We start from the raw sequence: 13,804 nt of genomic DNA on the forward strand, positions 1-13,804 counted from the left end.
CCTAAACAGAGATCATGACACCCACTTCAGTACATGTAAAAGTTCTTCACAGACTATTACTTAAATATTACTTGGGTGTTTTATAAATTGAGAGAGACATACTCTCAATTTGTATTCAAAGAATTATGACCTAAACCTACACTCTAATTTATTCCTAATTTCCATTTAACTGTTTTTGAAAAAAAAAATTCAAAACTGAAATTACATAGATATGGTCTATACTCTTGGGGTGGTGATAAAAATAGTGTTTTGAGATTCTTAAACTGGGAGTTTGCAAGTCACTTGTGTTCAGAAATCACTGATTCTTTCTGATGATCTTTACCAGCAGGGGGAATTCAGTCATGTGTTTGGCACATGCATGTGTGGGCACGCGTGTGCATGTGTGTACAGGTGCACATGTTCATACTTGTGCTTAGCCCATATATTACTAAACACCAATATAAACATGTGCATCTGTGCACATATATTACTGCGTTTCCCTGGTAGCTCAGCTGGTAAAGAATCCACCTCCAATGCAGGAGACCTGTTTCAATCACTGGGTTGGGAAGATCCCCTGGAAAAGAGAACAGCTACCCACTCCACTATTCTGGCCTGGAGAATTCCATGGACTGTATAGTCCATGGGATCTCAAAAGGTCAGACACGACTGAATGACTTTCACTCACATTTATTACTACGTACAAAGAACACAATTAACCTAGAACCTTTCAGCTATGGAAGAGACCATCGTCGTAATCACTGAATAGAAATTGGTTACGACGTGACACTCAGATAAGGTTATGTGACGTGTGCACACAGACTCTGCACTAAGAATATAAATTCAAGTTCATTTCTCATTTCTCGGGAACCTGAATAATATTTTTTTCTGTTGAAATATTTAAGGTCTTTTCAAAAGCCCAGTTCACTGATTAATGTTTAAATTGATGTTTTAGAGTGAGGAAGCATAAGTCAATTCTTTCAGTTCTGAAATGAATGCTACGTAAGTTTCAGGTTCATTTTAATACAGGAGACTGGAAACCACTGAGACTACTTTTACAGCGTATTGGTCAGATTTAAAAAAATACAGTAGATTTATAAAGCTAAGCCATCTGCTGCTATCAGTCTGGTATTGCTTCTATAGTGAAGAATGTTCACGAGTTTTCAGTACCAATAGTTTCCACTTCTTCTTTATTGAGTCAAAATATTAAGCAACAATAAAATGCCTTCCAGGTTTTTTTAATAGATGAAAATCTGTTCCCTCCTAGAAATAAATATATCCAGCCAAATTAATGAAGGAGGCTATTATAACAGTAATGTAATCAATTATTCCTTGAAAATCTAATTTAGAACACTTTAACATTCATTTAGATTATTTTTTAAATCTAAAATAAAGATCAATAATACTATCACAGAAAAAATAAGATTTTGAACTTGAACAGTAACGAGTGGATATACATCATTCTTTAATTAACTACCTGAAATTTTGTCCCAAGTGCATCTTAACATTACTTTTTGATGTTCTTCCAAATGAGTAAAAATCAAAAAGGGTCATTAGTGTTGACTAAAATTCTCAGAATTATTGCACACATTTTCAAATAGACCCTATTTAATCCAGAATAAAGAATAAAAACATAAATGCCCATATATCCTTTATGACCTACCCAAGCTCACCCCAAATTAATTTATGATAATTTATTTGTGAAACAATGTTGGGCCCTCATATTTTAAATGAACACTTTAAGTGGTTCACAAGTGATTGACGTTCAAAGCAAACCATGTGACAAAATGGAGTGAGTCAATTATTGTGTGGAGATGATCAAATAAGTAACAGGGATTATTTGAGGAATTTTTGTTTCCACCCTAACTAGCCTTCCAATTCAGACCCACTGGGAGGTAAAGGAATTAAGACAATAATGACAATAATGAAACTAAAGATATTTCTGAACACAGGTTCCCTGAAGCACTTAAAATCTTTTTTAATCAAAAGATGTAAGATGCTTCTAAGCAAAATACAGAGCATGACACAGTTAATAAGCGTAGAACTCCCATTCATAGACTTACATAGTGCCATTATATCCTATTTCATTGATTCTACCATGCAAATAATTTTTGTATAAACATCTCTGAAACTGATATGCACCTTGTGATTTATGACATGATATACTTTAATAAAATGTATGTTTTTCTTTGTACTTATCGTAAAGTCAATAATTTCTTAGATCTGATGAATCTGGTCACATAGAAATGATGTCTGTGGCTGTGGCATATATGAATAAAACATAGGCAGATTATCAATTAGTGAAAATAAGAAGGGTTTGAATTTAATAGTGACATCAGTATCACAAAATATATTTTTAGACTTTTTTGTTTATTTGAAGTTGAGATAATGTACTTGTTTTTAGTAAATCATATAAAAATATTTATTTAAACAACCTATGCAACAAAATAACCTAGAATATAACAAAAACTCTGAAGGCAAGGGGGGAAAGGCTCTTTTAATAATGAAATTAGTGTCAATAAGGCTATTCTTTTTTTATATACTCTCCTCCCTTAGACTTTATTTAATTTTATATTTACAGATGATTCTAATCTATACTTCATCTAGCTTCCAGTGATTGATTTGATGTCACAAGTTTGAAAATGGGGCATATTGTCAACTGGCAAACTGAACGCAGGACTTCCCAGGTGGCTCGGTAGTAAAGAGCCCGCTTACCAAGCAGGAGGTTTGGGTTCAATCCCTGGGTCTGGAAGATCCCCTGGAGAAGGAAATGATGACCCACTCCAGTGTTCTTGCCTGGGAAATCCCATGGGTTGAGGAGCCTGGTGGGCTGCAGCTCCTGGAGCTGGGTTGCAAAGAGTCAGATGACAGAGCAACTAAACAATAACCTGAAAGCAAAGGAGAAGACAGGGTGTTGGGGGGCGAGGATGAGTCTCAAAGATCAGTAGTATTGTCCTCTCCAGTCCCAGTGGAATCTGTCTCACCCCTTCAGTAAGCCCTGGGAATCACTGCTGGAATTTAGAACTCAAACTTCATGTCATGTGAAGCCTAAGTGACATAGCAAAATGTAAAGACCTCTCTGTGTATCCTATTTATGAGGTTGAGGTTGTGTTTATTCCAAATGGAATTTTAGATTTCTTGGTGCTTAAACAGATCAAGCATCCTGGGGTAATTTATCCTTGACAGACTGGGTTAAGCGAGATTTTCTGTTCCTCTTATTTGGTATTAACTGTTCGGCTGTCTGTGTATCCAACTTCTTAATTCTTTAAGCACCCACTTTGCCTTGTGCCATTTTAAGCAGTGGACATGTGACAGTCGACATGTGACAGTCGACAAATGAGGCACAAAATACATTTCCTCTTATATTTGTGTTTGAAGACAGCAAGATAGTCCAAATAAATAAGATACGTATTAAAATACATATATAAAAATGCATAGAATTTTTTAAAGTTGTAAGTGCTCTGTAGAAGGAAGAAGGGATTGACTGTGTTGCAGTTGCTATTTTAGCTAGATTCGTAAGAGAAGATCTCAACTGGGATGATAATCAGTAAGCAAAATTTCGAAGGAGGGGAGCGAATCAAATGGAAGAGCCAGCATGGAAACCCTTCCACAGCAGCATGCCAGGTGCGTTGAGGAACAGCCACTGGGGAAGGAAGAGGGAAGCAGAGACGAGATGACGGCAGAGAGCAAACGAAGGCAGACGAGGGATACAAGTCATCTGGAGCATTGCAGACACTGTGACGACTTTGGTCTCACAAAGGGTAGGTGTAGGATTTTGAATTGAGGCATAAGATAATAGGATTTATACCTTTAACACTTTGGCCACAGTGTTGAGGGCATATTAAAAATCAAGGGTGAATCCCAAGGGACCAATCAGGTTGCTACTGTAACAGTTCAATAGATGATGGTGACAGGTAGCAACGTAGACAGTGGGAAGTGATCGTATTGTAGATCTATTTTGATGATAGGGTGAATGCATTTTGCTGAGGAATTACATAAAGGTACTAAAGAAAGAAATGAGCTTAGTACAATGCCCAAGCTTTGGGCCAGAAGAAAAAACAGAAGGCAGATGTCATTGCAGAGATGGGGGAGATTGTAAAGCAGGTTAGAGAAAGCAAAGAGAGTGTTATCTTGGCCAAGTTAAGCCTGAGATGCCTACCAGACATTGTCATAGAAATTTCAAGGTAGGACTTGGTCATTGAGGAAATGAAGACCTGAGTAATGAGAATTTAAGGAATTACCGATAGCTAAAGAAGCACAGGCTGGAATCCAGATTGCTGGGAGAAATATCAATCACCTCAGATATGCAGATGACACCACCCTTATGGCAGAAAGTGAAGAGGAACTCAAAAGCCTCTTGATGAAAGTGAAAGAGGAGAGTGAAAAGGTTGGCTTGAAGCTCAACATTCAGAAAACAAAGATCATGGCATCTGGTCCCATCACTTCATGGGAAATAGATGGGGAAACAGTGGAAGCAGTGTCAGACTTTATATTTTGGGGCTCCAAAATCACTGCAGATGCTGATTGCAGCCAGGAAATTAAAAGATGCTTACTCCTTGGAAGGAAAGTTATGACCAACCTAGATAGCATATTAAAAAGCAGAGATATTACTTTGCCAACCAAGGTCCGTTTAGTCAAGGCTATGGTTTTTCCCATGGTCATGTATGGAAGTGAGAGTTGGACTGTGAAGAAAGCTGATCGCCGAAGAATTGATGCTTTTGAACTGTGGTGCTGGAGAAGACTTTTGAGAGTCCCTTGGATTGCAAGGAGATCCAACTAGTCCATTCTAGAGGAGATCAATTCTGGCTGTTCATTGGAAGGACTTATGCTAAAGCTGAAACTCCAATACTTTGGCCACCTCATGCGACGAGTTGACTCACTGGAAAAGACTCTGATGCTGGGAGGGATTGGGGGCCGGAGGAGACGGGGACGGCAGAGAATGAGATGGCTGGATGACATCACCGACTCGATGGACATGAGTTTGAGTGAACTCTGGGAGTTGGTGATGGACAGGGAGGCCTGGCGTGCTGTGATTCATGGAGTTGCAAAGAGTCAGACACGACTGAGTGACTGAACTGAACTGAACTGATCATGCATTGAATTTGGGAAGATCTCCTGGAGAAGGAAATGGCAACCCACTCCAGTATTCTTTCCTGGAGAATTCCATGGACAGAGGAGCCTGGTGGGCTCCCGTCCATGAAGTCACAAAGAGTCAGACACAGTTGAGCGACTGAGAACATTGAGTTTGCACTATGTGGAGTTGCACATTGAGTGTGCACTGCTGTGTTTTATACACATGTTCTCCTTTAATCCTCATAATGACCTTATTGCAAGATTATGACTATTTTACAGTAAAGGAGATAGAAACTTAGGTTTAGATGAATCGCTCAAGGGTGCAGAGTAGAGTCTATATTTGCTTTACTCCAATTGTGATTTTAGCTACTGTTTTATATTGCCAAGGGGAGTGTGGGCAAGAGGCAATAAAAATGTTACAGGCAGAAGGAACAACATATGCAAAGTAGAAGGGCCAAAGGGAACCTGGCATCTTCTGGAGACTTGCAAGCACAGGGAAGTAGTTGTTAATCAGCTTCCAGTGAACTAATGCTTGTGTGATACTTTGCAGTGTTAGAATTGTTTTCTCATGGGCACACGCATTGCTCTCTGTGAGTCAGGGAAATGTTTTTATTATCACTATTCAATGAGTGGGGAAAGAGGCTTACAGAGCTAAGTTCACAAATTTGGTCAATTGTGAACTAAGGTTTGACCTTGAACTTCTTTTGCCAAAACTTAGAATAATTTTTACATTTCTGAGTACTTAAAACATTTTTGTGTACCTATTTAGGAGGTGGAGAAATATAAATGAAGTTACATATATTTTGATACCAAAAAGCCATGGAAATTGGAACAGAATTTCCAAGATAGAAATAAGTGATCTGAAAGACAATGAAAATAATAGCTGTCATTTTTAAGCACTGAGGATGTACTTGTACACTGGACAAGGACCTTGACAATCATTTATTAATTTTAATCTCACAAGAACTGAAAAGGAGATTTCATTATCATCTCACTTTTAGAGATAAGGAAACTGAGGCTGAAGGAGACTAAAGGAACTCACTGGACATCTTTGTACAGGCAGGATGGAGCAGAGGCAAGAAATGAATGCAGCTGTCTGAAATCAGAGTTCAGACTCCTGACAGGTTAGTCAGGAGGCACTGCTGTCTTGGCAGTACTTCATTGTTTGCTTTTGTAAAGTCAAATGTGAAATTACTGACACCAATGAGGTCCTCATGAGTGTGAAATTATTTTCTGAATCACAGCAAGGTATGGATTTGTGTTCACCTGTCCTGAACGGTTTTCACCCTGGGTTTTTTTTTGCACATGCTTTTATCACAGCTTAAGACAGCAGATGGCTCTCTTGCGTTTTTTTTTTTTTTTTTTTTCATTACCTCCATCTGTAAACAACTAAATAGGGTTTTGGGGAGGTGAAAAGGAAAACGCATGGATTAAGCGAAAAGACCGGGATTATCCCAATGCTGCCCCCAACCCATGCTCCGCTAAGACAGGAAACCATACAAGATAGAAATGACCCCGTTTAAGGAAATTCACGATCCTGCGTAGACGTGCTGAGACTGTGGAGTCCGCTGCGCCAGGGGTCTGAATGCATCAGGAAGAAAAGAATATTTCTCGGTTATCAAAAAGCTGAAAGGCTTTGTGCTCCAAGGTGGGTTATTAATGCCAGTGGAAGCATTGAGGATTAATTTCCTTCCCGCCTTGGGTGGCGCGGGGTGGGGAGTGGAAAGCTGCTTTTAAGGTAGAGCATCAGAGGCGCTCCCACGCTCAGGGAACTTGCTTCCTCGCTCAGCGCTAAGGCTGGGCAGAATCTCTGTCCGCGGTGCTGAATCTCACCCTTGTCTGGAGGTGGCTGGCGTTGAAGGGAGGGAGTCTAAAGAAACCAAAACACCAACCTTCCCTTGGATTATACAATCCAGACACTTGTAGAGAAGACTGAATTATAAGAAAATGCCTGGAAAGAAAATAATTAACACAGCTCTAATAATAAGAAGCTTTAATCTGTTCAAGTTATTATACTAGGCACATTTATCACAAGGATTAAAAACAAAATCTTTCAAAGCAAACTGGGTTATGTTGTTTGGGGCAACTGTACTATATTTAAAAGGTTACTATACTTAACATTTTGCTTCTTTGAAAAACTCATTACTATAAGTAAATATGCTTGCTTTAATTGTAAAGTCACTAGGAGATTGCAATCTGTAATGTCTGAAATGTCCAAATAGCCACTCTTCAATAACGGAAGGCAGGAGAAGCTACTTCTTTATTAGGTGTATCCATCTCTGCCAATGACCTTTCCTTTTTTAGCACGAACATGGCAACACCAAATACATAGTGTAAAAAGATGGGAACAAAGACACAGGGAGGAGAAGATAGGCATAGGGTGAAATAGTCAACACACCCTTTTCCTTTACTTTTCCTATCTCACAGCTGGTTAAAGATTGCAAATTTCTGGAAGAATTACTCATGCATATTCCTTTTAATAATCATGGCTATTAGATTTCAAATGTGCATAAAACACAATAAGGTAGGGAAAGTCAGCTTACAGAATGTGTTCTTTAATGTTAAATATTATATACATTATCCTAAAACCAATTTGATCTGCACTGGACTGAAATCTACATACTCCTTTTAGATTAAATTCTCTTCCTCCAAAAAGAGTTGTTAGTAAATTTGTTGTAAATACAATGAAAACCGGCTGAGCCGTAATTGCTTCCATGGTGAGGCTGTGGATAAGTTCTTCCACAGAAGAGAAGGTGTCTAGCCTCCCTGTCATCAGTTCTTGTCTGAACTTCTCCCACTTGCCTGGTTGCAGGTCTGCGTGGTACTTTACCGCCTATTCCTGAGACAAAGTGTGTGTTGGTTCAGAACTGCTCCCAGGGCTGCTTGCTGTCCTCTTCCCAGATCTAAAGCAGTCACCAGAGAAGCGACTGTTACAAGCAGCAATTACCAAATGAGTTTTCTTTCCTCCATTCTTCACACCCGATTGTGAGACGTCTAGTTTGCCCATTTCTTTTCTTTGCCTTCCTGGAATGACAAGCAGTCTAAAGGAAAGAGGGAAAGGTGAGAAACCACAGAAGCACAAGCTACTCCTAGTTCTGATGCTCCTAGTGTATCCTCGAAGCCATGGATCTGCGTTCACCCAGGCGTGAATTGTTTCTCTCCCAACCTCCCTTTCTAGGGCGCCCTCCACTTGCTCCCCTCCTCCTGGGCCTTCACATTTTCGCTCGCCCAACAAGGAACTGCTGTTGGGACACAGACAGGAAATCAGGGAGACTAGGCAGCAGCTGTTGTGTTTGAATGTCAGACACAGTTCATCCGCTCTGCTCCCTGGCTCTCTACCCAGGGACACCAGCTCTAATTGGAGTGTCCCTCAGTCTGGCTTTCTCTTGTTACTGGAATACTGTGTCACCCTCCCCGCCCTTAATATTCTGTAGTGACTTCTTCAATGTTCCGTCCCCCTGCTGTTCTGTAGCAGCTACAGCTGCAGCCATCTCTTCCTCCGAGCGCTACAGAGTAAATTTGGGAAGGGGGCGGGGGTGAGGTGGGGTCTTCTCCCCTCGCCTCCTCCCTCCTCCTTGCTCTGCTACGGTTTCAGGATGACAAGCCTACTTCTCCCGGCAGCTAGCCGGAGGGAGAGTCCAGCGAGTCTGGGTGGATTAGGTAGGGAGTGGAGACGCCTCCCTTCTCAGGACACACTCGCCTCCCTCCCAAGCTCCCTCCTCCCCTCTCCTCCTTCCCGGGGTGGAGAGGCTCCAGAGCTGGAGGGATTAGCCAGGAGGGCGGAAACCACCTCGCGTTCCATCCGCGCCCGCGAGTTTCCGTGGACCAGGGGGCACGTTAAGATCCAGAAACCCTCGCTGAGCCCGGGGAGCCTCGGACACCTGCGAGTTTTCATCCAAGAAAAAGCGCGCTGATTATTACTTCAATTCCACCTGCTTCGGTTCAGCCTCTTAGGACCCCACCCCCCTGCCACCCATTTTGGGCTTTCTTTTATATGATTATTAATATTTTTAAAGTCATCCTTGTATCTCCCTTTTTTTCCCCCTTTTTTTCTGAAGACTGACCTAGGAGGGGAGGGGGAACGGGAGGGGAGTGGAGTGGGGTGGGAACGAAGCGCTCTGATTAGAGATCTCCTGGGAGAAGATTGCTCTCTCCAGATGCTGATTTCCAAAGCACTTGACAATCACCGGCAGAATCCGCGAGCGGGCAGCGGCGGCGGCGGCACCGGCCGGGGGGCAGCTCGCGTCAGGCGCTGAGTCCTGCCCGGCGCGCCCTGGACGGACCGACGCGGAGACCCTGCGGGCGCCGCTCCTCTACTCCTTGCCCTGGAAGAAGGCGGCCAGCTTGCCCTCGCGCCCGGGAGGCGGGCCGGACAGCGAGGCCGCGCGAGTGGCGGCGGCTGCCCGTCGGAGAGAGGGCTCGGGCGGCACGCGGGGTGACCGGCGGCGCCCGCAGCCCCGGGCCCCACTCCCGGCTCCGAAGCGGCCGCCACCTCGGGCTCCCGCCGCGCCCCGGGCGCATTTGCGCGCCGGGCCCCGCGCTCCGCGGAGAGGGCGATGGGTCCTAGTGGGGACTGAGCGCTCCTGCGCCCTTTCCCCAGCCCTCCTCTCCGCCTCCCCGAGGGCGAGCCGCCGTCTGCGTCTCCCCGTCCCTCTCCGGGGTCCCTCGGCTCCCTTCCCTGCGTGCCTACGTCCTCCGGACCCGGGCCGGGGCCACCATGGCCGCGGCCATCGCCAGCGGCTTGATCCGCCAGAAGCGGCAGGCGCGGGAGCAGCACTGGGACCGGCCGTCCGCCAGCAGGAGGCGGAGCAGCCCCAGCAAGAACCGCGGGCTCTGCAACGGTAACCTGGTGGACATCTTCTCCAAAGTTCGCATCTTCGGCCTCAAGAAGCGCAGGTTGCGGCGCCAAGGTCTGTGCGGGGCGGGGTGGAGGGGTCCCTGTCGGGAAGCGCGCCCTCGGACCTCTCCCATCTCCCCGCCTGGGTGGGGCCTTTTCGGGCCCCCCTCCCGCCCTTGATCTCTCACCTCACCTCCCCAGCCCCTCTCCGTCCCCTCCCAGACAAGTCTCCCCTCCGAGCGCTCCGAGCGCCTTCCGCCCCCGGGAGCTGGGAACCGGCTCTCTGGCAACCTGTAGCCACTGAAAACTCCACTCGCCAGGAGCCCGCAGGGTGGCCCGTCCCCACCGCTGCCTCTCGCTCTCCAGGCGGATGTGGGCTGACCCCCAGGGAGAATCTCTACTCTCTCTTGGCTTCTTCCACCCCCGGGGCGTACAGTCTGACTCCGGAATGTTGGGGCGGTGGGCAGGGGATTGGGGGGACCTCCCCTAACACTTCGGGGTCACGCCGGCTGCTTCCGGTCCCCTTGGAGATGCCGGGAATTTCTGGGTCTGGCCTCTCTGGGTTTCCAGGGTTCTTGGAAACCCACTGGGCTCCCAGACCTTGGCAGAGGGTGGTGATCTCCGCCGGGCGCTCGGCGGGGGCTGGTGCGAGAGAAGTGAGCGGGGGTGTGTTAGCGTTGGGAGCCAGCTGGGTTGAGATTTACCAGAAAGCTGCTTAGCGGGCAGCACTGGTCACTCTGAAGTCTCGGGATCGCCTTTTGGGACGAGGAGTGGGGTGCAGAATAGGAAGAACGCATCGGAATGGGGGGGGGGGGTTGGCAGACAACCCCATACGAGGTAGTCTTGATTCAAGGACTCAAGAATTACACGAGGCCAAAAAAGCAGTTATTATAGACAGATGACGAGAATAGTTGCCTCATTGGACATATTTTTCGGGAAACAACTAGTGCCCAGCAAGACCTTCTGGTGCTGCCTTTAAAATGACCGGAGTCTCAGAAGGCGACTCACCCCTGAGCTGGAGCCCAGAGGCTTTTGTTCCTTCTGCTAGTCGGTTGGGCATCCAGTTGCTAGGGGAGGTTGTTTGGCGAGCATGTGGGATGTTTCCGTGGGAGAAATGGGAATGGCTTGCTTTTCATCACCAAGTGGGCTCGGCAGGAAACACTGAAGAATGTATTTACGTTAATAGGAGTATATGTTTGCCCAGCACATTATATTCCCGGTGCCCAGCTGTATTTATTTTAAGTTCCCTGTTGTTCCAAAGATGGGTAAGGGAAGCATATGTTTTAGGTGTGTATCTATGTGAGGGTGTGTATATCCCACACATTTGCAGATTTATGACCAAAAGTTTCAATGCTTCTTTTAACAGAAGCTAGAACTGTATTATTTTTTAAGCCACTCCTTATCACAGATAGAAATTGGAGTTACCAGCTCTTAGAATCAGGAAGGCAAATATCTGAGCAGGATCAGAGTGGACGTTCTAAGGTAGATGAATTATAGAGAAGAGACTTCCTGATGAGGAGTTTGGGGACAATAATGTTTTCAGACCAGTGCTGAAGCTATTTAAAAACATGGACTTTAATTTTCCACTTTAGCCTAGAGCCCTGTCCAGCAAACCTGGGTATTATAAGACCAACTGAACTGTTTTAAACATTGTTGTTCCATGGAAGGTCACGTTATCATGACTAACCTGTTTGCTTCTCCCCTAATTTCATCTGAATATCTTTTAGAACCCAGTTTTCACCAACTAGAACTCCAATTCTGCCATCTATTTGAGTAAATAAGCACGTTTCTTCTAGGTAGGACTATTTTGATATGAACGATGATGAAAATTTAGTGTTTTCTTTAAATGTAAACCAGTGGGTTATTTTATAAATATGAACAATAAATGTTCTGAATCATATGAGTCATGAAGGAAGGTTTGATTTACACTTGTGAATGTTAGGATGGGGGTAAACTTTTTACCAGAGAAAAAGACATCTGAGCTGTCTATTTCAACATTTGTAACCCTGGCTGCTCCCTTGACATTCGTGAGTTTGCAGTGATTTTCAAGTCTCAATGATCTGCAAGAAAAATATATTTGAGGGCACTTTTGCTACCTTATTTTTGATAGAAGAATGGAAAAGAAATAGAATAGAAGGAAGTTTCATCAGGACCTTTTCTTTTATCCTTCTTATATATTTTCTATATAAAGACATGTTCTTTAGTGAAGAAAATATGGATAAATGCTTTGAGTATTAGAAAGGAATTATTTTTAATTTAAGCAAAATAAATGTTGAAACTATATTGTGTAAATTGTATATTAATATATAATTACATGGTTATATATTACTAAATATAACTATACACAATTCTTATTTAATTAAATATTTCTTTAGGAAATATTTTTAAGCATGTTTACCTTTTCCTTCTGTACTCATTCTTTGCATAGGGACTGACCCAAGGAAATTTTAAAATTCTGATTTATTGATTTAAAGATGTAACTTTTAGGTGTGACAATTTATCATTGTATTTGAAAATTCTTAATTTGGTGAATAGTCATTAAATCTTTATAATGTGTCAAGTCCTGTTCTAGGACTTGTGGAATGTTGAAAAGAGCAGACGATTCTTCTTGCATCATGGAGCTTACAGACATGAGACAAAAGATCACTGCAGGTAGCAAGGAACAAGTCAATAAGAAATTACAAAACTCGAGTTCCTGAATTGCACAAAGAGGGCTGAAGCAGAGAACCACGGGGCAAGGGCGGTGGGAAGGGGACCTAGTCAGAGCCAATAGACAGGTTGGGAGACCCCGAGAGCTACAGGTTGAAGGCTGCCATCTGAGAAAGATGCAGAGGTCTGAAGAACAGTGTATGTGAAGCCCCTGGAGTGGGGACAATCTTAGCCTGTTGGGAGAAGGAGAGAAGGTGTAGAAACTTCAGGTATACTGCCATTTCCCATTACATCTATTTTGTCTGCAGTTTGCTTTTTGACACAGAAATGCAAATACATTTGACATGTTTGCCAACGAAATAAAGAATAGCTTGATATTTTGTCTTTTGGGGAAAAGTAATATACATATCTTAGATGTAGGTTTCTTTTTTGTTTTTAATCCTCCTTTAAGTAGTAATTTATTTAATATAAAAAGTATGACACATTTATTTATCCTTTTTGGGTCAAGCCTTACCCCCCAACTCTGATCACCTCCTGCCCCCATATCCCCATAGAAGGTGGTTTTTGCACCAGTTGAGTTGCTCCTTTAAGGGATGGAATTTGCCAGATGGCTTAGTGGTCATGGTGGGCACCGCACTCTATCTTACCTTCCAGACTCATCTCCCTCCACCCTTGCGGTAACTCTTTAGACTCCAAACATCATTCACGGTTCAACCACATGGTTTCAAATCTCTGCACTTTAGTTTGTGCTTCACTCGGCATAGACTCTCTCCCTTCACCTGTTGAAATGATGCCCTTTTCTTAAAGCTTGGAAAAAATTCCAGCTTCTCTTGAGAAGTCTTCCGTCGTTGCTGAGAAGTAAAAATAACTCATTTTATACCTCACGATTGTTGTTTATGCCCAATAATAATTAATCCAGCACACATATTCATAGCTTGTAGTAGGGAGCAATGTCTCTGTTTTCTATTTTCCTGGGCTTTCAAATCTTGGCAGTGTGTCTGCCATGCGCTGGGTACTTGTCACTGCCCTCGAATTGAATTGAAATAAGGAATGTCAATATGTCCAAAGCTGAAAAAGTGTTTTTGGACCACGGTGCCCTAACTAGACAATTTTATAAGTAAACATACTTTTCAAAATTTTATATCTTTTTTTTTTTTTTTTACTTTCCCTAAGAGTACACATATAATCTATCCTTTTTTTAAGGGATTGGAGTGTGATTACATATTTGCAAGTTATTCTCAAGAATGCAAGAATATAACCAACCTCACT

General features: G+C 43.4%; 1 protein-coding gene across 1 annotated transcript in view; it reads left to right on the plus strand.

Annotated features, from left to right (window-relative positions):
* The first annotated feature begins 9,766 nt into the window (after positions 1-9,766).
* FGF14 (fibroblast growth factor 14) overlaps positions 9,767-13,804 on the plus strand; it is a 170,661-nt gene continuing 166,623 nt past the window's right edge. The window contains exon 1 of the mRNA XM_055426642.2: positions 9,767-9,959. Within this exon, the coding sequence (XP_055282617.1) occupies positions 9,767-9,959 (193 nt within the window). The remainder of the gene's footprint in view (positions 9,960-13,804) is intronic.

Source organism: Moschus berezovskii, chromosome 13 (assembly GCF_049115385.1).
Source record: "Moschus berezovskii isolate FMDL1 chromosome 13, NW_MosBer_1.0, whole genome shotgun sequence".
Taxonomy (NCBI): domain Eukaryota; kingdom Metazoa; phylum Chordata; class Mammalia; order Artiodactyla; family Moschidae; genus Moschus; species Moschus berezovskii.